This window comes from Ictalurus furcatus, chromosome 7, assembly GCF_023375685.1.
Source record: "Ictalurus furcatus strain D&B chromosome 7, Billie_1.0, whole genome shotgun sequence".
Taxonomy (NCBI): Eukaryota; Metazoa; Chordata; class Actinopteri; order Siluriformes; family Ictaluridae; genus Ictalurus; species Ictalurus furcatus.
Genome location: NC_071261.1, coordinates 5,652,699 through 5,677,425, shown reverse-complemented (window position 1 = coordinate 5,677,425; position 24,727 = coordinate 5,652,699). Strand labels below are relative to the sequence as shown.

General features: G+C 40.4%; 1 protein-coding gene across 8 annotated transcripts in view; it reads right to left on the bottom strand.

Moving 5' to 3' along the window:
- Positions 1–846: 846 nt before the first annotated feature.
- The window catches only part of rasal2 (RAS protein activator like 2), an 87,252-nt gene continuing 63,371 nt past the window's right edge, over positions 847–24,727 (bottom strand). For 6 of the 8 annotated variants that reach the window (XM_053627994.1, XM_053627991.1, XM_053627997.1 and 3 more), the window contains 9 exons: positions 18,714–18,858; positions 17,653–17,889; positions 15,875–16,076; positions 14,838–15,037; positions 13,815–14,664; positions 7,141–7,272; positions 6,702–6,904; positions 5,857–5,944; positions 847–2,681 (listed from right to left, as the gene is read on the bottom strand). In XM_053627994.1, the coding sequence (XP_053483969.1) occupies positions 2,514–2,681; positions 5,857–5,944; positions 6,702–6,904; positions 7,141–7,272; positions 13,815–14,664; positions 14,838–15,037; positions 15,875–16,076; positions 17,653–17,889; positions 18,714–18,858 (2,225 nt within the window). In that variant the 3' untranslated portion in view covers positions 847–2,513. Of the gene's footprint in view, positions 2,682–5,609; positions 5,641–5,856; positions 5,945–6,701; positions 6,905–7,140; positions 7,273–13,814; positions 14,665–14,837; positions 15,038–15,874; positions 16,077–17,652; positions 17,890–18,713; positions 18,859–24,727 lie in introns of all 8 variants that reach the window. The other 2 variants (XM_053627993.1, XM_053627992.1) reach the window with 2 other exon arrangements.

Below are 24,727 nucleotides of genomic sequence, written 5' to 3'. Positions count from 1 at the left end.
CGAGTGGTCCTTGGCTCTTGGGCTACTCTTCTGACTATTCCTCTGACTCCCTGGTCAGAAATCTTGTGAGGAGCTCCTGTGCGTGGCCGGTTGATGACGGAGTGATGTTGCTTCCACTTGAGGATAACGGCCCCAACGGTGCTTACTGGAAAATTTCAGAAGTTTTGAAATACGTCTGTATCCGATTCCATCAATATGTTTCGCAACAATAAGGTTGTGAAGGTCTTGGGAGAGCTCTTTGCTTTTACCCATCATGAGATGTTTCTTGTGTGACACCCTGGTAACAAAAACCCTTTTTATAGACCATCAATTTACTAACCCAGCTGATATTAATTTGCACAGATAGGAGGTATAATTACTTACAGATTTCAGCTGGTTCCTTGCCTTGGAGAACTGCTTTTTCTTAGCGTGTTCAATACTTTTTCCCCGTGTCATTCCTCTTTATTACTCATAACTTTATTTATGGACTTTAACGTTGTGAATTCTTTATATTTCCTGATTACTTGAGTTAATACTGATGTCTGGGGAAAATTTCATGTGAATAACCACTGGAAATATATTTACTGAAAAAAATGTTGATGTATTCAATACTTATTTCCCCCACTGTATAACAGAAGATAAATAAACAAAACAAATCTGAAAGAACACTGAAAAATAGACTCTATGTAATAACTTCAGAAAATAGCAATGATAAAAATAATTAACTAACAGGTTTGGTGGAATTTCTTTACACTCAATTTGTGATCAGAATTGACCTGAAATAAGGAGGGAATTCAGTGGTTTTGGAAAACCATGCTACAGCACCTCATTTCATTCAAACTCAGTTTTAAAATAGGAAGGCTGAAATGGAGTGTCAACCATCTTTATTCCTCACAATCTTGTTATAATGTTACAGAACAGTGACAACGGCAAAAATTCAGCGTCTCTGTGCTACAAAATATTGTTTACATCAGAGTGAGGCCATAATGGCAAAACAGTGTGGATAAACAGTAGTCATTGGCAAACATGAAATAAGATTGTAAAAGAGCAGGGCTTTGAAAGAAACTGATGATCTGACAGAATATCTGTCCGAGCCACTGTATAAAGAAGCAGGACGTTGAGAGTGGATTAGTTAGGACTGACGATGTATTTATTAGGCTATGAATGGGAAACACTGGTGATGCATCAACACTCTAGACTGCACTAAGTGTAAATTTACACCAGAGGGATAAAGCTGAAAACATACTTAATACACTACATGGCCAAAAAGTATGTGGACACCTGACCATCACACCCATACATGGTTCTTGCCCAAACTATTGCCACTAAGTTGGAAACACATAATTGTATAGAATGCCTCTGTATGCTGTAGCATTAAATTTTCATTTCAGTGGAACCAAGAGGCCCAAACATGTTCCAGCATGACGATGCCCCTGCGCACAAAATGAGCTCCATGAAGACATGGTTTGCCAAGTTGGTAGTGGAGGAACTCTGGTGACCTGCACAAAGGCTTGACTTCAACCCACCCTTGGGATGAACTGGAACACTGATTGTGTCTCAGGCCTCCTCCACCGACATCAATGCCTGTCCTCACTAATGATCTTGTGGCTGAATGAGAAAATCCTTACAGCCACGCTCCAAAATCTAGTGGAAGGCCTTCAGAGAAGAGTGGAGGTATTGTAACAGCAAAGGGGGAAAAACTAGACTGGGAAGTTCAAAAAGCACACATGGGTGTGATGGTCAGGTGTCCACAAAGTCTTAGCCATATAGTATAGCATGAAACAAATATATTTCTGTCATTTTCAGTCACAAATTATTGGTGACTTTTTGTTATTTCATTGGTGTAAAGCTGATGTGACCCCCCCCAAATAAAAATAAAAAAAAACAGTCAGCCAGTTTGTCTTCTGAACCTGAACTTAAATCAGATAATATTAAAGCAAACAACAACAACAACAACAACAACAAAACCCAACCTGAGTTCAAATAAAGCAGTTCAAATTGGAGATCAAAAACATGGAAAACTTGAGTTATAAAATCGAGTGCATAAAACTGCCTTCTGTTTGTTTGTCCACATGAGTAAGAGCTACAAAAACCTCTTCTATGTGCTTTCATGGCATCTTTCTTTTTTTCTTATTTTATTTTAAAAACAGTTCCATTATCTGATATGTACATATCCTCAATATATCATATCATATATATCTTAGTTTCACAATACTTAAAAATCTTTTAGACTGCAATCTTAACCCTCATGTATGGTATTATCAGTATTTAAAACATAAAATCACTGACGCAGTATAACAGTACATCTCTAAACCAATTTAAAACTCTTCTAAAATGATTGACTCCTTTCTGTACAAGCCCAATGCAAGATACAATCTATATACATTGTAACCAGACATTCCTTGCATAAGATTTTATGTAGTAGTCAGAGAACATGGCCACCAACACTGCATCTCAGTCCAAAGTCTAACTGGTGTTAGTGATCCTGTGTCTGAGCATGGACTAGCACAGTTCGACAAGTGCGAACGTCCTGATCAGCAGCTGCTGTTCTTGAACTCTCCATTCTCTGTGATGGAGAGCTTAGTGGGATTAGTGGGTGAGATGCCGTTGCGAAGGTTGTGCATGCTGTAGCGCTCTTTGACCTGAGTGAGGGCGCTCATGAGGCGCGAATTAGCTGCATCAAGGGAGCTGATCCGCTTTTCCTGCAAAACACACAGACAGAGACACAGACATGTCAGTCCCTACAGACACAAGACAAGGAAAAGTAAACACATACCTTTTAATCACAAAATGAATAAGCTAAATAATGACTGGAATGGCAAGTAGCAGTGTTTGGCCACAGCCTTGGTGCATTTATTAAAAGAACTGTATTCTAAAACAAATGTATTTTAATGACCGAAAAACAACTGAAAGAAAAATATCTTTGTCCAGCACAAAGCATGCTACAAAGTCTGATTACCACCTGTAGTGAACTCAGTGAAACGGATCTAAACATAACGTGTAAACATAAAAAACATAAAAATTAAACATAAAAATGAAGAACAAGAGCCAAGGAAATGACAGAAAACTGGGCAGAGGGGGCTGGAAGAGGCAGGATGGGGGTACTCTGGGAAAGCAGCCAAAGCTCAAGCTCTCACACACTCACACACAACAGCTAGTGAAACTACTAAGAGCACCCCATTCAACACACATTCCTCAATATCAGCGTTTTATTAGGATGTGAGATTCACAATCAAATAGTTACAACAAAGTACGCATCAATACTCAGACAGAGTAAGACTAAGTAATGGAATAAGCCTAGATCAGGAGAATAATCCCCGAAAGCCATGCCGCCCTCTCCGCTACGCCCAGTGAACTCTCACATTTATTACTTAAACATTGTCAGACTGTCATGAAATGAGCGCAAACACAATGAACTGGATGTAAAGCACCCCAAAGAAGGTCAAAATCTCTCATTAATGGCAGGGAGTTGGGATTGGCCACACTTTGCTCTCGAGACTTCATTAGTCTTCATTAGTCCTCATTAGTCCATTTTGCCAGACCGATCTCCTGAGTTACAGAAAAGCTCTTAGTACTGTTAGATCAACAGATCTCTCCACCCTAATAGAAGATAACAAGAATAATCCTGGATTCTTAATTTTATACTGTAGCAAAATTAACAAGGAATAGGACCACCGTGGATGCGTGCACACCATCAACATGTAGTTGTGATGACTTCATGAATTTTTTCAATGACAAAATGAAAAATACGAGGCAAATCATTACGACTGTTAATTTAACGGCAGACAATTTGATAACTAAACATGTAGACAACAATATAACCATATCAGATCAGCCATTAGAAGGTTTAACTCCCCTTCTAGAGACCAAACTAATTTAACTAATTTCCTCATCAAAATCATAAACTTCTTTACTAGTCTACCTACTATTTCTTCAAACATATAATTCCAGCAGCAATCAAACCTCTTCGAAAAATAATCAATTCTTTCCTTAGCACTGGCTATGTACCTAAATCCATTAAACTAGTAGTTATCAAACACCAGATTGAAAAACCTGACCTCATCCTCTGTCAGCTGTCCAACTATAAACCTCCCTTTATCTCTAGATTCCTAGAAAAGGTTGCATCAGCTACGCTCGTACCTACATAGGAATAACATTCCTGAAATGTAACAGGCAGGATTTAGCACAGAGACAGCACTGGTTAAAGATCAGTTTAACCAGCGACCTGGCTTACCTACCGCTAGTCTCTGATCAGGGTTGTGTCTCCTTGCTTGTGTTGCTTGACCTTAGTGCAGATTTTGACACCCTTATTTAGTCTACTTGATAGACTAGAACATGTTGGTGGAGTTAAGGGAGCAGCCCTCTCCTGGTGCACGTCTTAGTTGACTGATTTTTTTGTATTGATTCTAAAATACAACGATTGACCTATAAAGCACTGAATGGTCTCGTGCCGCAGTACCTGAGTGAACGTTTGGTGTTTTATGATTTGTCACACCTACTTTGATTAAAAGGTGCAGGCTCTTTGTTGGTACCTCAAATAGTGAAGGCTACAGCATGGGGAAGAGCTTTCTCTTACAAAGCCCCACAGGTATGGAACAGCCTGTTTGTATTACCTTCTGGCTGTCCCTTTTAGTTATGCGGTCATAGCTAGTATTGCCAGAGTCCGTGCTTATACCTACTCATCTGTATTTCTCTCTCTCTCTCTTTCTCTCTGTGTCTCTCTCAATCTGTCAAGCAACAAATGCTACTCCCGAGATACCAGTGATACTTAAACCTTCTGCTCTCTGGACCTGCCTGATCCATCCCGATGCCTTACCTCTGGTTGGAGTTCTCACCACCTGAAAATCACTCGCTTCTGAGCATGGCTCACATGGACAGCCTAAAGATCAATGAGATTACTGTGGATGGTACCACAGAAAAACCATAAAGATGGCTGTGCATGTTCTTCCTTGGATAGCCTTAGGACTGCAAATGCTAAGAACAGTTTTGCTCTCAAGTCTCCATCAGAAGTTATTAGCAGTTGATAACGTCAACAAAATAGACTTCAAGTTAAAATTATAACTAATTGAAAAATGACTCATATTCATAAGTTCCTGTTAACACAATTACAGTTTTTGACTACATACGTATTATACAGTTATAAGATGGAAATTATCGACAATTGCACTATACGGTGTCACCCAGATGGGTTCCCATTTGAATCTGGCTCCTCACAAGGTTTCTTCATGTCAGCTCAAACTTTATACATTTATCCCTAACGAGCAAGCCAGACGTTGCTCATTAGTGATACATTTATACATTTAAAATGTAAATCTGGAATGTATACATTTTTGTAAAGCTGCCTTCTGACAATTTCCACTGTTAAAGTGCTATTCAAATAAAACTGAATTGTTATTACTGAATTGAGAACTGAAGTCTTTTTGAATCTGTCACCATACTGCTTCCCTATTTCTTTCCTCAATGCAAAACTCTACTGTATATTCACTCTTGCACTCGGGGGTTGGGGTTAAAACCTCAAAACAAAAAACTGAAGTTGTAGCCAGGCATGGGTGTTGGGTTTTGGTGGCGCTCACACAAGCATAGCTGTCCTGCAGCAGCTCCAGAGTTCAGAGTTCACTGCTCATACTTGCCTGCTTGTATAACCTCAGCTCCTTTAGAGACCTGCAGTTTAGTGGGACACAAGTTACAACAAGCCAGTCAACAGCCTCTCTCAAGGCCACAGATGAACACACTGCTCCTGTCTTTACTGCACTAATCCACAGGTCACAGGTTTTATTCTCATAGCCAAAGATTCAGAATTATACATAAATAAAATAGAACACAATACACAGAAACTGCAGACGAGTGTACATGAGTTGTGATTTGGCCTTGTCGTACCTGTGCATCTATGATCTTCTGCTTTGCATCTATAACCGCCTGCATCTCTGCATGGTCTCTCTTCAACTCCTCCTCCACTGCCATTAACCTGTTGTGCCAAAGGAAGACAGTACACCATAAGCAATAAGCAGACGTATGGACATGTTTGTTGCATGCTAATAAATTCTTAAAATGAGAATTGAGGTAAATGCCACAAGATCACAAGAAAATGAATTTCAATATGAGAACAAAAAACAAAAATATAGTCAGACCATATTATATTGTATAAAGCACAGGTGTCAGACTAATTTAACCTGCAGAAACTTATCAGTACCAGAGGATCCACATTAAAGCAGAATTAACACAACATAATGAACCCAAATTTAAAGGTTCTAGCAGTAGCATGTGCACAACTGCATTAACTCCTAGTATTTATGTTTTTATTTTCAGTGTTAGTGTAGCTACCTACAAATATATCATAAAAGTTGGAATCGAATGAAATAAAAAGTGACGACTTTTATGGAAGTGCTACATCCATTAAAGAATGCAGTTTACATCACCACTATGACACAAAACTAAATATTAAAACTAAAGATTAACTGATATTAAATCAGATATTAAAACTGATTAAAACCTGGAGGATCATCACATTCACCTGTAGTCTCATTTATCAACTGTACACAAATGTACAGCCTTCTTCTATGCACACTTTGATAAATGAGCACCCAGGTGTGACAAAGTCTTTGCAAAATACATATTTTTAATGCCCTTTGAGGGTAAATACATATGCCAGAGTGGCCCAGGTAGAAACAGAGTTTGACATGCACTTTGCATTGCTTTTAGTATACACACACACACACACATACCTGCAGATAATGCTCTTCATTTGGCTGTCCTTCTCATCCTGTTGCCGCCGCAGGCGCTCCTCACTGTCCTCCAGGCGAGACTTGTACTCCAGCAGCAGCCTCTGCATTTGCTGCTCTTGTGCCGCAAGCCGGCGTTCATACTCTTCTAAGCGACGGCCAGACACACGCAGCCGCTCTTTCAGCTTTGAGATCTCTTGCTCATACTACGAGTGATCATGTATAAAGAATATGGTAAGAAGGAAAGGAAAATATTAAATATACATTTTCATACATATAGGGGTAGAAATTCTAGTGATTGATGATTTACTGTAGAGTCCGTTTAGTGTCATAGTACTAAGTAAACATTCTTTTGTGAAAGTCATGCCTAGTTGGCATATCTGAAAAACTCAGTTTTCAGTTTTTTTTTATTGGAGCAGTTTCTTGATGCCTTGACAGGTACCTTCTCCACATGCTTGCTTTCCTTCTTGCTCTGGCCATCCTCCTCGTCCTCCTCATACTGGCCATTATTCAGCACCCACGCTGCCGTCCGCTCAACAGGAGACATGGTGACCGACTCGACAGGAGAGTGCACCTATATGTATGTGTATATATGTATATATGTATATATATGTATGTGTACATATATATATATATATATATATATATATATATTTTATATATGTGTAAATATATATATATACATACACACGCATACACAAGGGGAAATAAGTATTGGATGAGTCAACATTTTTTTTCAGTAAATATATTACCAATGAGGTTATTCACATTAAATTTTCACCAGATTTTGGTATTAACTCAAGAAATCCTAACATTAAAGTCAATAAATGAAGTTATGTATAATAAAGAGGAATGACGCAGGAAAAAAGTATTGAACACACTAACTGAAATGTATTTAATACTTAGTGGAGAAGTCTTTGTTTGTAATGGCAGCTTCAAGACACTTCCTGTATGAAGAAATCAATGGGCCGCAGTATTCAGGTGTGATTTTGGTCCATTCTTCTAAACATCCATCCACTTACCGCTTACTTCTTTCAGGGTCACGGGGAACCTGGAGCCTATACCAGGGAGCATCGGGCATAAGGCGGGGTACACCCTGGACAGGGTGCCAATCCATCGCAGGGCACACTCACATACACATTCACACACCCATTCATACACTACGGACACTTTAGACACGCCTTTAGAATCAGCCTACCGTGCATGTCTTTGGACTGGGGGAGGAAACTGGAGTACCCGGAGGAAACCCCCGCAGCACAGGGAGAACATGCAAACTCCGCACACACATGGCCCCGGCGGGACTCGAACCCCAGACCCTGGAGGTGTGAGGCGAACGTGCTAACCATGTGCGCCCTCTTCTAAACATATTGTCTTTAAATCTTGTTCAATTGGATTCGAGTCAGGTGATTGACTGGGTTTGTTCTTTCTCTGAAACCAATTGAGAGTTTCCTTTGCTGTATGTTTTGGATCGTTGTCCATCTGGAAGGTCCACCCACGTCTCATCATCATCCTGGTGGATGGCAGCAGATTCTTCTCAAGAATCTCCCGGTAAAGGGCTCCATTCATTGTTCCTTCAATTATATGAAGTCTGCCAGTACCATGTGATGAAAAACAGCCCCACACCATGATGCTTCACCTCCAAACTTCACTGTTGGTGTAGTGTTTTTAGGGTGATGTGCAGTGCCATTTCTTCTCCAAACATGGTGTGTAGTACGACAACCAAAAAGTTAAATTTTGCTCTCGTCTGATCAGACTACACTCTCCCAGTATTTCATAGACTTGTCCATATGAGTTGTAGCAAACTTTAAACGAACTTTGACATGCCTTTTCTTTAGTAATGGAGTCTTGCGTGGTGAGTGTGAGCAGTGGAGTGCATTGCCTATTGTTTTCTCTGTGACGATGGCACCTGCTGCCTCCAAGTGTTTCTGGAGCTCTTTCCGAGTGGTCCTTGACTCTTGGGCTACTCTTCTGACTATTCTTCTGACTGCCTGGTCAGAAATCTTGTGAGGAGCTCCTGTGCGTGGCCGGTTGATGACGGAGTGATGTTGCTTCCACTTGAGGATAATGGCCCCAATGGTGCTTACTGAAAGATTCAGAAGTTTTGAAATACTCTGTAACTGACTCCATCAATATGTTTCACAACAATAAGGTTGTGAATGTCTTGGGAGAACTCTTTGCTTTTATCCATCATGAGATGTTTCTTGTGTGACATCTTGGTAATGAAAAGCCTTTTTATAGACCATCAATTTACTAACCCAGCTGATATTAATTTGCACAGATAGGGGGTATAATTACTTATGGATTTCAGCTGATTCTTTGCCTTGGAGAACTGCTTTTTCTTAGCGTGTTCAATACTATTTTTTCCCGTGTCATTCCACTTTATTAAACATAACTTTATTTATGGACTGTAATGTTGTGAATTCTTTTTATTTGTGGATTTGTGGAGTTAATACTGATATCTGGGGAAAATTTCATGTGAATAACCACATTGGAAATATATTTACTGAAAAAAATGTTGACGAGTTCAATACTTATTTCCCCCACTCTGTGTGTGTATATACATACACACACACACACACACACTATATTGCATATATACAGTCATGTGAAAAAATAAGTACCCCCCATGGAAATTGTTGGTTCTTTTGACATATTTGGACATATTTGATCCTCTTTGAAACAGTGCCTATTAATAAAATTGATAAACTCAACACACAAAAGTGCCAGTTTGTAGTAATTTTCACAAATTAAATGAACAAAAAAAACAGATCAGTCACATGGAAAAAGTAAGTATACCCCTACATTTATCACACCTTCCATAAAAATAGAATCAGGTGTTCAAGATTGGATTCCAGTGATTAGAACCTGCTTAGGGACTGCAGGTGGAACCTGTCTTATTTAAAACCGTCTCATATCTAGTGTCTGGTGTTCCTTTTGTTATTGAGGTGTGTGGTGTCATCATGCAAAAATCTAAGGAGTTCTATAAGGCCTTCAGAAAAAGGTTGTGGATGCCTATGAGTCTGGCGAGGGATTTAAAAAGATTTCCAAATTATTTGAAATATGCCATTCCACTGTAAGGAAAATCATCTACAAATGGCACAAATTTGAAACGACTTCCAATTTCTCCAGGACTGGACGTCCCAGCAAATTCAGCCCAAGAGCAGACCATCTGATGCAAAAAGAAGTCTCCAAGAACCCCAAAATTTCATCATAGGATCTGCTAGTAAGGCTAGTAACCTGCATGGGAGGCATGGCAGGAAAAAGCCTTTCTTTCTAAAAAAGAACATTACAGCAAATCTACACTTTGCCAATGAGCATATGGAAAAGACCAGGCCTTTTGGAATAATGTGTTCTGGACAGACGAATCAAAGATAGAGTTGTTTGGCCACAGTAACAGCAGACATGTCTGGCGCAGACCAAAGCCAGCTTTTCAGGAGAAGCACCTCATACCAACTGTGAAGGATGGTGGTGGAAATGTTATGTTTTGGGGTTGCTTCACTGTCTCAGGGACTGGACAGTTTGCATTCATTGATTCAACTATGCATATCATCAAAGAGTGCTTGAAGATAATGTGTGGCCATCTGTCCGAAAGTTGAAGTTCAACCAAAAGTGTTATCAACAGGATAATAAGCACAAAAGGATCTTAAGCACACTAGAAAATCCACTGCTAGAAGAAATGGAGGATTATGGAATGGCCAAGTCGAAGCCCGGATTTGAATCCTATAGAAATGTTGTGCGGGAATGTTGTTGAAACGGGCAGAACATGCAAGAAAACCCTCAAACATCTTTCAACTGAAAGAATATTGCATGGACAATGATGCAAAATGCCTACAAGAAGTTATTTCTGCTAAAGGGGGCAATACTATCTTCTGAGGCCAAGGGTGTACTTACTTTTTCCATGGAACAAATCTATTGATATTTCTGTTGAATAAATGGTTGAAAAAAGCTATTTTTCCTTGTGGTTTTGTTCATGTATATCAACTTTATTAGGCACTGTTTCAAAGACGATCAAATACTTGCTTGTCTGAATATGTAAACAAAAAAAAAAAAAAGACAACAATTTCCATGGGGTGTACTTTTTTTTTCTTTTTCACATGACTGTATATAGTATATTGTATAATACTGTGCAAAAGTCTTAGGCACATGTAAGAAATGCTGTAAAGCAAAGATAGCTTCAAAAATAAGTAAATTAAAATTTCTACAATTTGTGCACTTTTATAAAGAAACGAATTCTTCTGTAGACTTTGACTGTTCCACTAGCTTCTTTTTTTATTCATGCAAAACCCACCAGCCTTTGTTTAAAAAAAATGTCGTTATATGATGCTTTCTTTACTGGCATACATTCTTCTGCAACATTAAATTTTCTGTTGAAAAAGTAATATTTGGAAAACAATTTTTCCCCCGTTGCAATGACTCACTAATGCAGTCTTAAAATAAACATCTATAACAAAATTTGCACTGAAAAAAAAAAAAAAAATGGTTTGCTCAAGACTTATGCCATCACACCTATATGTAGGTCTTCCTAAAACTGTTGGCACAAAGTTGGATACACACAATTGTCTAGAATGTCTTCATATAGCATTTTTACTTCACTGGAATTAAGATTCCATATTGTTATGCATACCAGCATAACAATTATGCATAGATAAACTGTTCCATTTTGCCAAACTAAACTCAGCAAAAAAAGAAACGTCCCTTTTTCAGGAGATTGTATTATAAAGATAATTTTGTAAAAATCCAAATAAGCTTTACAGATCTTTATCGGAAAGGGTTTAAACAATGTTTTTCATACTTGTTCAATGAACCCCAAACAATTATTGCACATGCGGAACAGTCCTTAAGACACAAACAGTTTACAGGCGCTAGACGATTAAGGGCACAGTTACAATAACTTAGGACACTAAAGAGACCTTTCTACTGATACTGATACTGATCTGATAAAGATTGGTTGGTATCAAGGGGACTGCCTTACAATGGTTCAGCTCATATCTTAAAGACAGGTCCTTTTTGGTAGCGTTGGGTAATTTCTCCTCATCTTCTGCTCCTATTATTAGTGGTGTACTTCAAGGCTCCATTCTGGGCCCACTTCTTTTTAACTTGCGTCCTTTGGGGAATATTATTAGAGCGCACAATGTCTCTTCGTTTATATGCTGATGATACCCAGTTGTACATCCCGTTGTAAAGCTGGTGACTCCATTCAACCATTGTTGGACTGTCTCAACGATATTAAAAAATGGTTAACAAATAACTTTCTCCAACTTAATGAAGACAAAACCGAAATAATTGTTTTTGGTCCCCCGAGATTGAACAATGGTCTCAGTAATGAGCTTCGTAATCTCTTCTCCTCAATTTCTTCTCAGGTTAGGAACCTTGGTATCATCCTAGACTCAGAATTATGCTTAACCGAGCAAATCAGTTAAGAATAGTTTTTATCAATTACGGATTATTTCCAAACTTAAAACATTTTTGTCATTCCAAGATTTGGAGAAGATTATTCATGCTTTTATCACATCGTGGATAGATTATTGTAATCCAATGTGCTCGTCTCCAGATGGTGCAGAATGCAGCTGCAAGGCTGTTGACCAGGGCAAAGAAATATGATCATGTCACCTCAATTTAGCATCGCTCCATTGGGTCCCGGTCCAGTTTAGGATCCAGTTTAAAATTCTGTTGTTCGTCTTTAAAACTCTTAATGATCAAGCTCCTTCTTATCTCAAAGATCTTCTTACACCAAATTCATCCAGTGGATTTTTAAGATCTTCTGATAGGTTTCTTCTGTATGTCCCTCGATCCCGTTTAAAAACAAAGGGTGATAGAGCTTTTTCAGTCGCTGCCCCTCGTTTATGGAATCAATTACCACTGGACATCTGCCGTGCACCCTCAATTATCATTTTCAAAAAGAGGCTGAAAGCATATCTCTTCTCCCAGGCGTTTTAATCTAATATCAATCTAATCTATTGTCTGTCTTTATTTGGTTTTATTCTGTTTTCTATTTTACTTTTCTTACTCTGTTCAGCACTTTGGTCCGCTTTGCTGTGTTAAACGTGCTATATAAATAAAATTTACTTACTTACTTACAGATGTGTTCAGAACAATAAACTGTAATGTCTGTAATGTAAGACGCCTAACACAGTGCTAGAGGGAGACAGGAAGGACAGCTGATTGTACTTGCAGTGGAAAATTATGTGTAAACATGTGTCCCCCCCAGACGTGATGGAGAACTTGCAGATGCCTTGGTGGAAGAGTGGAGTAACATCTCACATCAAGAACTGACCAATCCGGTGCAGTCCATGAGGATGAGATGCACTGTAGTACTTAAAGCAGCTACTGGCCACCAGATACTGACTCAGGGACTGTTCAGGGACTCATTATTCCATTTCTCTTCTTTAAATGTCTGTGAAACTTCTTCAGTTGTTGAATGTTTGATATTAATACAAATATTTACACATGTTAAGAAAATAAAAGCAGTTGAATGTGAGAGTTTCTTTTTTTTTTTTTTGCTGAGTATATTAACCACACATTCCAGATTTATATTGTTATCTGATACTGTCTTTGTTTGTGTTCATGCCATAATCCCATACATGAAAGCATACTGTGTATGTGTGTTTGCACTCCTGTTGGAGCCATGGCTGTGTGTTTGTTAAACTGAATGAAATATATACTATATGACCAAATGTATGTGGACAGCTGAACATAACACCCAGACAAAACACAACTGTCAGAATAACAGTGACAAGTGACAGAATGCCTTTGTATGTTGTAGCATTATGAATTACTTTCACTGGAATTACAGGGCCAAGCCCAAACCTGTGCCAACATGACAAAGTGAGGTCTATAAAGACCTGATTTACCAAGGTTGGTGTAGAACAACTTAAATGGCCTCCAGAAAGCACAGACCTCAACCCCAGTAAAACACATTTGGAATGAACTATAATGCCAACTGCCAGCCAGGCCCTCTTGCCAGATATGAGTGCTTGACCTCACTAATGCTAAAGACTCCAGTTATAGCAGCAAAAGGGGAACAATTAATGCCCATGGTTTTGGAATAGGATGCTCAATATTCAGGTGTCCATATATTTTTGGCTGTATGGTGTAGATACAAATGAATGTGCATACCTGTCTGTTAGTTCTGTTGCTTGGGATGGGGCTGTCTCGTGAGCAGATTGACTGCTGTCTGGAGCTAGCTTCACTTTGCTGTTTTGGGTCTGTATTGACACTGCTGCTGCTGCGTAGTGAGGTGCTATGAGGCAGTGAGCGTGACAACCCACCATTTGTTCTACTTTGCTGTTCCACCTTTACAATATGTGCTGTCCCTGCTCCACTCTGCCTGGCTACAGCCATTACCTGTGGCCCTGACTGGGCTTCAACTAGGGCTGTATGCCAGCAGGGAGAGCGTGCTTCCTCCTCCTCAAGACTGGTGGTGGAAGGTAACCTTTTCCTGGGTGTAGTGCTGGGGCTTGCACTGTGCAAGCTTGCTGTGCTCAGGTTCTCTGAGCTGGAGTGGGCCTGAAGTGATGTCTGAGCTGAGCGGAGTGCATGCATGTTGCTTAGCTGGTATACAGGGTTCTGAAAGCAGAGAGGCTGTAGGCTGCGTTGCTGGCTTAAAGACGGTTGCAGAGGCCGGCGGATCTGTGGTGCACTCTGAGGTACGTTTTCCCTTAGCGTGACCACTTTGGCCTGCTGTTGCTGTGGATGGTGGTGATGGAGGTGAGGAAGAGGGGAAGGCAGTGGACCGATGGATGCTTGGGAACCTACGCGACCTATTCTCGGTGGGGCATCATGAAGAATGTGCGAGTCCTGTAGGTCCATCAGGGAGATACTGCGCCCGTTAGGGAGGTGGCTCTCTCGGTCCTTGTCGGAGAAGCTTGTGCTGTGCAGGGACGGCTGCTGGCACAGTAAGGGTGCCTTTCCACGTGACAGAACTTCTACATGATCTTGCACTGGAGATTTAGCATTCCGAATTTCACTGTGAAAAATGAAAACATAAGGAAAATCCCATAAGGCTCACATAACCCCAACTGCCACTGCATATGTAAGCTATTAAAAACTATTCTAAATCCTCTCAGGCTGGCAAGTCCCAATAGCAGAACCAGTGATGTGCTTACAGGGAAGGCTATCGACAAAGCTATCCATCTGTACCTGTCATTTGGGTCCTCAAATATCCTCTGTAGTCCTGAAGAGACACTGCCATTGATGTTGTGCATGGAGCCATGGTCTTGGAAATGTCTCAGCTGCTGCTGGATTGGTGTGGGGCTGGACAGTGAGCGTGTGATGTCACCCAGGATACGTGGCAGAGGACCCAGTTTGGCCACTGTCGCCTGCAGGAAGGAATTGTCACCCTGGGGTTGATGTATTTTTTCAGCCCGAGCAGTTTAAGGAAGGGGATGGCCAACATAATGGTGGAACAGCAGAACCAGGAAACACATTGTGTTGGGTGGAAAAATGGAGAGAGCAAACAGAGGAAGGTGGAAAAGAGAGAGAACAGAAGATGGGGATGGGAACACAGAAAAAAAGATTTAAAATTAAGAATAAATAGAAAAAAAAATAACACATGCTTGCAAAAATTATGAGCCATTCCAAAATAAACCAATTAAATGGTGGGATTGAAAGGTAAAATGCAGTGCATGCATCAAGGCCAAATATCAAGTCTGAATGTCCGTGATGTAGGAAGGGCTAATGACCAGAGGTAAACATATCACAGGGAAGTCAATGTTAATGAAGTCAAAACATAATCAGGCTACAAGGTTGAGGCCCAGGACCAGCAGGGGTTAGAGTTGGGTTAGAGGAGTGGGAACCAGGAGTGTACCACCCATGTTGTTCCTGTTTACATCAGCAGGTTTAACCAATAACATATTGTAACCTGGAGGTACGGTATACTGTATTGTATACAAATGTAAAGATGAAATGTAAACACAAAAACAAGGAATTCAACAACAAATCATATCTAATATGAAAGATGACAAGTGGATGGAAGTGTCAGTGCATTTCAGTGAGTTTACTGGGGAAAAAACCGAAACAAACAGATCCTCATGCTCGATCATTTGGCACAGAGCCCAAACATGAGTAGCGCTGCAATGACTACTTGATAAGGTCAATTAAAAAAGGTAAAATCGTTAAAATACTGGTTAGAAGTTTCCAGAGGTACTGCTGCAGTGCCTTAATTGACAGTTCTGTACCTTGTCTAGCTGAGACACCACCTCCCACAGCAGGGCATGCAGCAGAGACAGCTCACGGCCTAAGTCAATGTATCCCTCAAAGCCTGGTGTGTTGGAGATGGTTTCGAGGTTGGAGATCTCCAGCAAGAAGCGGGTCATGCCTGCCCACTCATGCTCCAGGAAATCATTCATGAAGGCCATGTACTCCTCTTTATTGCCAAACCTGAGGACATGATGAGATAGACAATATATGATTTAAGGGATTTATACTTTTTTTTTTTTTTTTTTACTTTTCTGAAAGGTCTGTACAAAGAACGGAGAGAGAGAGTTCACAGTTTAGTTTTTTTTCATGCTGATAATATAAAAATTTAACAAATAAATAAATAAAAATCAAAAGGCCTTTCATTACTGCAGAAAACACAACTAATAAATAAATAAATAAATAAATAAATAAATAAATAAATAAATAAATAAATACACACTGGTACTTGTTCACCGGCTTTTCTGTCTCACCTACTGCAATCACACATGCTCTCTCATGCTCTCTCTCTCTCCAATAACTGTCTATCAATCCAACAGTTCAAGCGTCCGCTTCGCCTTGAGGCCGCATGACCACGTCACGTGGTATTTTATTTTTCTAACAATTCAATGGCCTGTCGTCAATTATTACTTACTTATTTCTGGAAAATCATTTTGGCATTTTGTTTGTTGTTAAATGTGTGTGCTGTGGTGGACAGTAGGCTAACTTTTCCATTATTTCAGTTAACTTGATGAAGAAATATGGAACTGTAATGCGGTCAAGACCTGACTGGAACTACTTTAGCTGTGATTTTACTGAAAAATAATAGCACATCTCAGAATGTCTGTTAGCAATCGAGAATTCAGATTCGAGAATTCAACAGCGCTGTGGTATAAGTAAGGAATAATCCAGGGTTATGTATACAGTGCATGATTTTAATCGGTAAAGAACCTCATGCTTATACCACGGTCACTTGCCAGCATTGACAAGTTAAAGCAATCATGGATGTTTGACTGAAAGAATAAAAATAATGGTTAATTTTCATTAATTATTTTATTTAAGGGTTGTTAGATCTAGAATTCTGCTTGCTCGGTGATGAGATAGTTATAGTTAGAGAGAGAGAGAGAGAGAGAGAGAGAGAGAGACAGAGGGAGAGTGAGAGAGGGAGAGAGAGAGGGAGAGAGGGAGAGAGAGAGGGAGAGAGGGAGAGAGAGAGGGAGAGAGGGAGAGAGGGAGAGAGGGAGAGTGAGAGAGAGGGAGAGAGACAGAGAGAGAGGGAGAGAGAGAGAGAGAGAGAGAGAGGGAGTGAGAGAGAGAGAGAGAGAGTGAGTGAGAGAGAGAGAGAGAGAGGGAGAGAGAGGGAGAGAGAGGGAGAGAGAGAGAGGGAGAGAGAGGGAGAGAGAGAGTGAGAGAGAGAGAGAGAGAGAGGGAGAGAGAGAGAGAGAGAGAGGGAGAGAGAGAGACAGAGGGAGAGTGAGAGAGGGAGAGAGAGAGAGAGAGAGGGAGAGAGAGAGACTCTGTGTGTGTGAATTACCTGCATCTGTGCCGGGTCTCTACTAATAATGAACCTGTGAGTATAATTACTGTAGGTAACTGTATGTGACTACAGTTTTTTTTAGGCAGAACTTTAATTTAGAACGGTGATTAAACTGACTGGAACTACCTGTGCATTATATGGTTTGAACGCACACGTTCCAGCCAATCAGAATCCAGTATTCAGACAGCCCATGGTATAAAATGAATTAAAGCGTGTATACTCTGTTTGAGGTGTGCTGCATACTTGGTGAAGTTTGCGAGGTTCTGGATGACTTTAGCGATGAGGGTGAGTGTGCGTGAGGTACGGTCGTCAGGATATTCCTGCATGAGGTTGAACAGGGATGGTGACATGATGGCTGGACAGAGAAAGCGCAGAAATAGTGAGGCACTGATTAATCTTTGGCTGATGTCCTGCTTCCCCCGAGCATGGCACTGTTGCTTCCATGAAGAAAACACCTCCTTCAGCTCACGGGGAAAGACACTAAGTGAGAGAGAACACACAAATCAATGGAGAGAGAATAAGTCTGGGTAAAGGGCTTTCATAATCTCTGTAAATCCATGTACCATCTGTTCAATCCACATCAGTTTTGAAATAAAAAAAAAAGGAATTTTTTTTTGTTTAACGATTTTAAAATATATTTAGTTTCATATTTAAGCATTCAAATCCTGAGTGTTCTTATATTGCATTTCCTATTAGAAATAGGAAATATGATTTAAAAAATGTATTTAATGGAGGATATACAGATTTAAGAATAATAATAAAAAAACTCATTTCCTACACACACACACACACACAAGTCACCAGTAGGTTTGAGGATCTGAACAGGGAAGATGCCGGGAAAATAGCTAAAAGATACTGGAAAGATGGCATCATTGGAGCTATGTCAAAATGTTTGATGATGGAATTACATACACTGATATGTTTGCTAATCTGGCTCCGTGTAAAGTCAGTGTAGAGACATGTTCGGCCATGAATGTACGCAGGTTTTGCCAAGACCACAACTTGAGAAGGAAAGTGGATGACAACCTCCGAGAAATAGCAATGGCCAAATCAATCCATGTGGCAAATTTGTAGGTTTGGCAATTCAGTTCAACGCTGCACATCATAGTAACCACAATGATAACATGGGCTCAACAAATGTACCTAATTTATTGGCCAGGTCACTGCCATTTCTGTGACGTAGTCATCAACTTGTCCTTTCTTCCAGGTCAAAACTGATGAACGGTCAACCTGTGTGTCTAAAATTCAGTATATAGACTAAAATTCTACAACCTATACAGACTGGATTGTTGGGTTGAGTTTACCAGTAGGAGTTGATGATCTTGCAGAAGGCTAGCTCACAGCACATTTTTAAGTTGCTTTGGTGTTCAGGCAGCTCACTGCTGGGGCACTTTGATGGATCCACCTCACAGTTCTCGTCCGACTCATACAGAGCTTTGATGAACTCTCCTTAAAAGAAGGGAAATGGAATGGGTTATGTCTCGATAGGTGCTGGTTATTTTCAGCAGACACACATCTACTGAACAATCAGATATTTATTTTGGGTAAATCAGTGGTCAACCAACATCGACATTTTGGTTTGATGACAAACGTTGCCGATCACAGGATGCCTCACATAGAACTGTTTTAAATACAGAGATAATTGACAGGATTTTCATGTCCCTGTGTGAATGGTGATCTATATGAACTATATGATAGCTGCAGTGAGATGTGAGCTCAGTGTTCACCCAAGAACATAAAGCTAAACACCTTTTCTAGCTTTTAATGATTAAATTACACCAGAGGTTCTCAACCTTTTGTAACTAAAGCCCCCTTAGCCTCCTTAGGGCAGCACAAAAAGGTACTAGATTTGTCGCTGTTGCAAAAAAAAAAAGTCGCTAAAGGGGCCTGAAAGGCCTCTAAGTTGGCAACACTGGTCTGCACTGACAGCTAGTTGAAAGGCAGCTAAGCTCCGCCTCTTCCCCAACAAAAAGAAAATACAGAAGGAGATAGAACGCAGAGTTTTTCCCATTTATGCACAATGTATTTGAAAAGCAATGAAATACACAGAGTACCCAAATGATGCCCTGTCTGTGTTTTTTTCTTGAAAACAATTTGCGCCCCCCCCCCTTCAGATCTCTCCGCGCCCCCCTGGTTGAGAACCACTGAATTAGACCACAGCTTAAGGAAACCCAGGCAGATGTCACTATTCTGAATGACATTTTGCTTAATATTACCCATATTCAAACCTTTACTTTAATAATCTTCTGTGAAAGATTTTCTATGTAAACCACAGGCAATCTGATGGTTTTCTACATGTTAAATAAATCAGTAGCAGTAGCATTCACCTACAGTGCATCATGCAGTCTGATTTTACCACTGAATTTTAAAGATAATTTACAGATCTTTATTGGAAAGGGTTCAAATGATGTGTTTTCATGCTTGTTCAATGAACCATAAACGATTATTGCACCTGTGGAACAGACCTTAAGACACGAACAGTTTACAGGCGGTTGGTGATTAAGGTCACAGTTACAATAAGTTAGGACACTAAAGAGACCTTTCTACTGACTCTGAAAAACACCAGAAGAACCATGCCTAGGGTTCCTGCTCACCTGCGTGAACATGCCATAGACCTGCTGCAGGGAGGCATGAGGACTGCAGATGTGGCCAGAGCAATAAACTGTAATGTCTGTAATATAAGATGCCTAAGACGGTGCTACAGGGAGACAGGAAGAACAGATCGTCCTCGCAGTGGAAAATTACAGTGCATCCAGAAAGTATTCACAGCGCTTCACTTTTCCCACATTTTGTTATGTTACAGCCTTATTCCAAGATGGATTAAATTCAGTATTTTCCTCAAAATTCTACAAACAATACCCCATAATGACAACGTGAAAGAAGTTTGTTTGAAATCTTTGCAAATTTATTAAAAATAAAAAAACAGAAAAAGCACATGTACATAAGTATTCACAGCCTTTGCCATGACACTCAAAATTGATCTCAGGTGCGTCCTGCTTCTACTGATCATCCTTGAGATGTTTCTACAATTTGATTGGAGTCCACCTGTGGTAAATTCAGTTGATTGGACATGATTTGGAAAGGCACACACCTGTCTATATAAGGTCCCACAGTTAACAATGCATGTCAGAGCACAAACCAAGTCATGAAGTCCAAGGAATTGTCTGTAGACCTCCGAGACAGGACTGTGTTGAGGCACAGATCTGGGGAAGGGTACAGAAACATTTCTGCAGCATTGAAGGTCCCAATGAGCACAGTGGCCTCCATCATCCGTAAATGGAAGAAGTCTGGAACCAGCACGACTCTTCTTAGAGCTGATCGCACGGCCCAACTGAGCGATCAGGGGAGAAGGGCCTTAGTCAGGGAGGTGACCAAAAACCCGATGGTCACTCTGACAGTGCTCCAGCGTGTCTCTGTGGAGAGAGGAGAACCTTCCAGAAGAACAACCATCTCTGCAGCACTCCACCAATCAGGCCTGTATGGTAGAGTGGACAGACGGAAGCCATTCCTCAGTAAAAGGCACATGACAGCCCGACTGGAGTTTGCCAAAAGGCACCTGAAGGACTCTCAGACCAAAGATAGAACTCTTTGGCCTGAATGGCAAGCATCATGTCTGGAGGAAACCAGGCACCACTCATCACCTGGCCAATACCATCCCTACAGTGAAGCATGGTGGTGGCAGCATCATGCTGTGGGGATGTTTTTCAGTGGCAGGAACTGGGAGACTAGTCAGGATCGAGGGAAAGATGAATGTAGCAATGTTCAGAGACATCCTTGATGAAAACCTGCTCCTGAGCGCTCTGGACCTCAGACTGGGGCGAAGGTTCATCTTCCAACAGGACAACGACCCTAAGCACACAGCCAAGATAACAAAGGAGTGGCTACAAGACAACTCTGTGAATGTCCTTGAGTGGCCCAGCCAGAGCCCAGACTTGAACCCGATTGAACATCTCTGGAGAGATCTGAAAATGGCTGTGCACCAACGCTCCCCATACAACCTGATGGAGCTTGAGAGGTCCTGCAAAGAAGAACGGGAGAAACTGCCAAAAAATAGGTGTGCCAAGCTTGTAGCATCATACTCAAAAAGACTTGAGGCTGTAATTGGTGCCAAAGCTGCTTCAGCAAAGTATTGAGCAAAAGCTGTGAATACTTCTGTACATGTGCTTTTTTTGTTTTTTATTTTTAATAAATTTATAAAGATTTCAAACAAACTTCTTTCACGTTGTCATTATGGGGTACTGTTTGTAGAATTTTGAGGAAAATAATGAATTTAATCCATTTTGGAATAAGGCTGTAACACCACAACATGTGGGAAAAGTGAAGCACCGTGAACACTTTCCGGATGCACTGTAAATGTAAACATGTGTCCCCCCCAGACGTGATTGAGAACTTGAAAATGCCTGGAGGAACATCTCACAGCAAGAACTGACATGGTGCAGTCCATGAGGATGAGATGCATGGTGTTGCAGTTATTTATAATGATAATCTAGGCATCACATGAAAACCTAGTCATACATTCAACTCTTTCGAAGTTCTTTATACTAGTATAACACATGTAGCCACAAAAAATATCTACCGAGTCGATTCCGCTAATTATTATTTACAGACCCCCAGGGCCATATTCTGAATTCCTTGGTGAACTTGCAGATTTTATCTCAAACCTTGTTTCTCTAGACAAAGCATTAATTATTGGCGACTTTAATATTCATTGTGATAACCCAGAAGACCCACTGAGAACAGCGATTGTGTCTATTCTAGATTCAGTAGGGGTTAATCAGAATGCAATTAAAAATCTATATCATTTTTTAAAAAAAGTGTCATTAAAGAAATTGAGTGAGTGATCCCAAGGGGAAATCTGAGCATACAGTAGCGAAGAAACACGGGACGTTACTGTGGAAGTGGGGGTGTGGTCAGGGGTCGGCTGTGGACAGAGAGGAGTCTGGTCGAATTGCTGGCTGGAAGTTGTTGCTTGTATGCTAACCGTTTCTGTGGTAACATTGCAGTCTGGGTTGGCTGCCTGGAGTAATCGGGAGCAATAGGATTTTGTTGACGAGCTCACACATATTACTTGTGCTTTTGTCCTTGCATGTGCGATTCCGCAGCCTTAACACCTACAGAGCCAAGTTTAAAGCATTTCTTACAATTGCTACAGCAAGCTTCAAAATCATTTCCTGGTACTGGTTTTAGCCAGTACCAGGCTGAGAATTGATTATTTTCAAGCCACTAGCTGTTAGGTTTACATTTCCTCATTACTTCACGTCCACCTCGGCGCATCCCATACTGCTCTAGCAGCTCTGTTAGCATGCAGATCAGTTACTATAATAATCACCAACCAATCAAAAACACTTTTGCTGTTTTGCTGATTGCGGTCTCCTCTACTCAACCTCCAAAATGTATGACCTCCGTGAGCGATTTTTAAGGCTTTTTCTCCACTATTTATGATATTTAAGACTTTTTATGGCCTTACATGTGTTGAAAGTGAATGTAATGCTTTTCCAGGCTTTTCAAGGACCTGAGGGGAACCTATTCGGTTTGCTAAAGGTCACACGGGCAAGCCAGTAGGCTATTGGAAAAAAAGGTTTTGTGGATGGATGAGACCAAAATAGAACTTTTTGGTTTAAATATGCATTATATTTAGAGAAAGGAAAACACTGCATTCCAGCATAAGAACCTTATCCCATCTGTGAAACATGGGGATGGTAGTATCGTGCTTTGGGCCTGTTTTGCTGCATCTGGGCCTGGATTTGTTTAATTGGGTTCTCTTTATCTACTTTTAGGACTCTAGGACTTTTAGGACAACCCAAGTTGTGATTTTTGCAGTAAATTGAGCGTGGTGTATGGGGTTAGAATCACAACAGGGTTTTGCTGTGGATATGGCAGCGATGCAGCAAATACTGGTGAAAACATATATTCCCTTAAAATAAAGAATTTATGACCTATAATGTTGCTTGTTTTCTTTTAGAATTTGTTACAATGATACTGCTAGATGGTTAGAAACAGTCACAGTGTGCGCAATGTGGCTCTTATCTGATTGGTTTGAGTGGATGGTGGGTGGAGTCCACCTATTTGTGGAATTGTATGCACGTCTTGATGCTAGAAATGTTTCAAAATGCACAAATGCACAGGAAGTGATCCACAAATGAATGCCAGGGAGGACTCATGTGTAGGCTGAACAATGTTAGTAGTTAAAAGTCTCCATTATATGCAACTCCTCCCTAAGAACGTGACCTAGATATTTAGGGTTAGCTAGGTAGTTTCTTGATGTAGAGTTTAGGAGAGCTAGTTTTGGTAAAGTAAATTAGGCATGTTGGCTGACTGTTAAATTAGTAGCACACCAACTTCTACCCTGCTTAGCGTGATGAAATGGGCACTGCAAAGCTGAGCTCCTTGGACCAAAATGATCCCTCCTAATCGGTGTATGATTCGACAATATGCACGACGGGACATTTTAGACAGCAAATTCTTGCTGACTGAGTGATGCATCTCACGCAGAGGTCCGGACTGAGCACAGTAGTGTTAACACCATGTTTAAATGCTGACAGTAAACAATACAATACCGTGCAACAGAATACAACACACCACAAATAATATATTAAATTCTACTTCTCTACAATTAGGACTATTCATACAGCAATATATTAATAGTATTGACTCCTGGTAGATGTTTATTTATTTGGTTTGCATGCCATCTTGTTTACAAATCATCGTATTAGTCTTTATTTATTTTTTTTGTTTACTTTTAAAATTGCCTCTTTTGTTACATCACACTGCATCTGATTCTTCAGGCTGTACTTTCTATCACCTGTATAAAAGTGGTGATATAGACACTAGACACATCTCAGACACCACTACTCAAGAAAAACCTCTCAACCTTAAAAGCGTCAACATTAAAAGCTGAACTACTATTGGGTTCGGTTAGACTAGAGACACCCAGGCTTGTTTACTGCCAGCCCTGTCGAGTCTAAAGATCACTTAAATAGAACTTTCCAGCAATATAAAGTAGATAAAAAAGTTCTCAACAAGCAGCACACTATGCTGCCATCAAAAGAAATTATGGAAGTTTTGGAAATATATCAGTCTGGAATGGGTTACAAAGCCATTTCTAAGAGCCTGGGACTCCAGCAAACCACAGTGAGAACCATTATCTCCAAAGGGCCTACTCAACTTCCTCCATCGATCACTCATCCAGGAAGACCCAGGCGATTATCTAAGAAACTGCAGGACTCACTTGACTGAGATAAGGACAGAATTCATGATTCCACCAATAGAAACAGGGCAACGGTACAGTATCAATGAGAAAGTTGCAACCAAGAGAAAC